Below are 1,499 nucleotides of genomic sequence, written 5' to 3' on the forward strand. Positions count from 1 at the left end.
GGGAAGCCAGATTACAGTGGGTGGGGGACCACGTGGGAAGGGAAGTAGAGACAGTAAGTGTAACGACATTGTGGAGAAAGTCTGGCTCTGAAGGGGAGGAGAGAGGTGGTAGCAGGAAGGGTTTGCTTAGCATCCGCAGAGAGCTGATCCACAGGTGGGTCTGGGGAGAGCATGGACCTTAGTTCTTTAAAATAGCCTTAGATCTGTGAGATCAGAAATTATGTGTCCCCATCATGGCCTCCCATCACAAGCAACGAGGTCCCAAGTAACAGTGGCTTGGGTGAAGGGGATGTCTGACGGTCACACAGGGAGGATTCTGGAAGAGGGCAGGGCCAGGGCTGCGGCAGCTTCTCAAGCATGTCATCCGGGACCCACCCGTTCCCAGCCTTCTGCTCGGCCATGTGGGCCGCATCTACACTAGCAATGTCTGGACACTCATCGCTGCTCCAAGTACCGGGGCCTCATACTGCACAAGAGGCTTTGTGCCTGTGTCTGTCTTTATGGAGGACGAAATTCACCTCTCCCAGAGCCCCCAGCAGACTTCCCCTTGTGATTCATTGGCTGACACAAGGTCACATGCTGCCCAGAGACCAATCACTACAAGGGAATGAGGGATGACCATCCCTGGCTTGCACCAATCATGAACCACCCCCAGGCCACCGGGGCTGGGGCTTCCCCACCCAGACGCATGTGCTAGTAAGAAGGAAGAGGTGAGGGCTGTCAGGGACGCCTTTAAGAGTCTCCCGGCGCTTGGCTGCTACACGTCCCCACCAGACTGGGTGCTTCCTAAGGGCAGGAGTTCTGTCTCCCCACCAGTCACAAGTATCTGGAGCGTAGGTGCTCGTCCCAGGCTAGGAGCTTCTGGAGAACGGGGCTGCATTTCCCCCCCCCCCAGAGTTCCCCCAAGAAGCCCTAGAATATTAACAAACTCCCACCTGGTGCTTATTTTCTTGTATTTCAGCGAAGCAGGACTACTGTAGGAGTCAGCTGTGTGAATGTGATAGAAACGCCGCCAACTGTTTTGCTAGAAACCTGAGCACCTACAGCAGAAAGTACCAGTACTATCCCAACAAACGGTGCAGCGGGAGCGCCCCCCGTTGCTGAGAGCCCCCTCTTCCCTGGAAGCTGGGCCACATGAAGCTGAGTTTCCTTCTTTAACATTTCGCTCCCTACTGGAGCCAAGTTCCATGGCAACGAAGAAAACACCCCCATCCCTCCTAGAGGCAAGGCAGGAGCCCCTCTATCCCCACCCAGAATGAGGTGCCCGCAGCCTGGGCATGTCTGACTGGTCCCTTTCCCCTGCTTCTCTGGGCAGCTGGAGATGTCCCCAGTTGCACTGATCTCCTCCAAGTGCAACTTCCTGCTTAGCAGTAGCAGGTACCCTGCAGGGGGTCTCTTCTGAATAAAGCAATTCATTGGCAGACCGTGTGTGCGTTTGTGTGTGTGTGTGTGTGTGTGTGCACTGCCCTATGCACTGTTAGTGCGAGAACACACTGCCA

General features: G+C 55.4%; 1 protein-coding gene across 1 annotated transcript in view; it reads left to right on the forward strand.

Moving 5' to 3' along the window:
* The window catches only part of PLA2G2A (phospholipase A2, group IIA (platelets, synovial fluid)), a 3,598-nt gene extending 2,236 nt beyond the window's left edge, over window positions 1-1,362 (forward strand). Inside the window, exon 4 of the mRNA XM_008591866.1 lies at window positions 962-1,362. Coding sequence (XP_008590088.1) covers window positions 962-1,104 — 143 coding nt within the window. The 3' untranslated portion in view covers window positions 1,105-1,362. The remainder of the gene's footprint in view (window positions 1-961) is intronic.
* The last annotated feature ends 137 nt before the right edge of the window (window positions 1,363-1,499 follow it).

The sequence above is a fragment of the Galeopterus variegatus genome, unplaced genomic scaffold (assembly GCF_000696425.1).
Source record: "Galeopterus variegatus unplaced genomic scaffold, G_variegatus-3.0.2 Scaffold7355, whole genome shotgun sequence".
NCBI classification, from domain to species: Eukaryota; Metazoa; Chordata; class Mammalia; order Dermoptera; family Cynocephalidae; genus Galeopterus; species Galeopterus variegatus.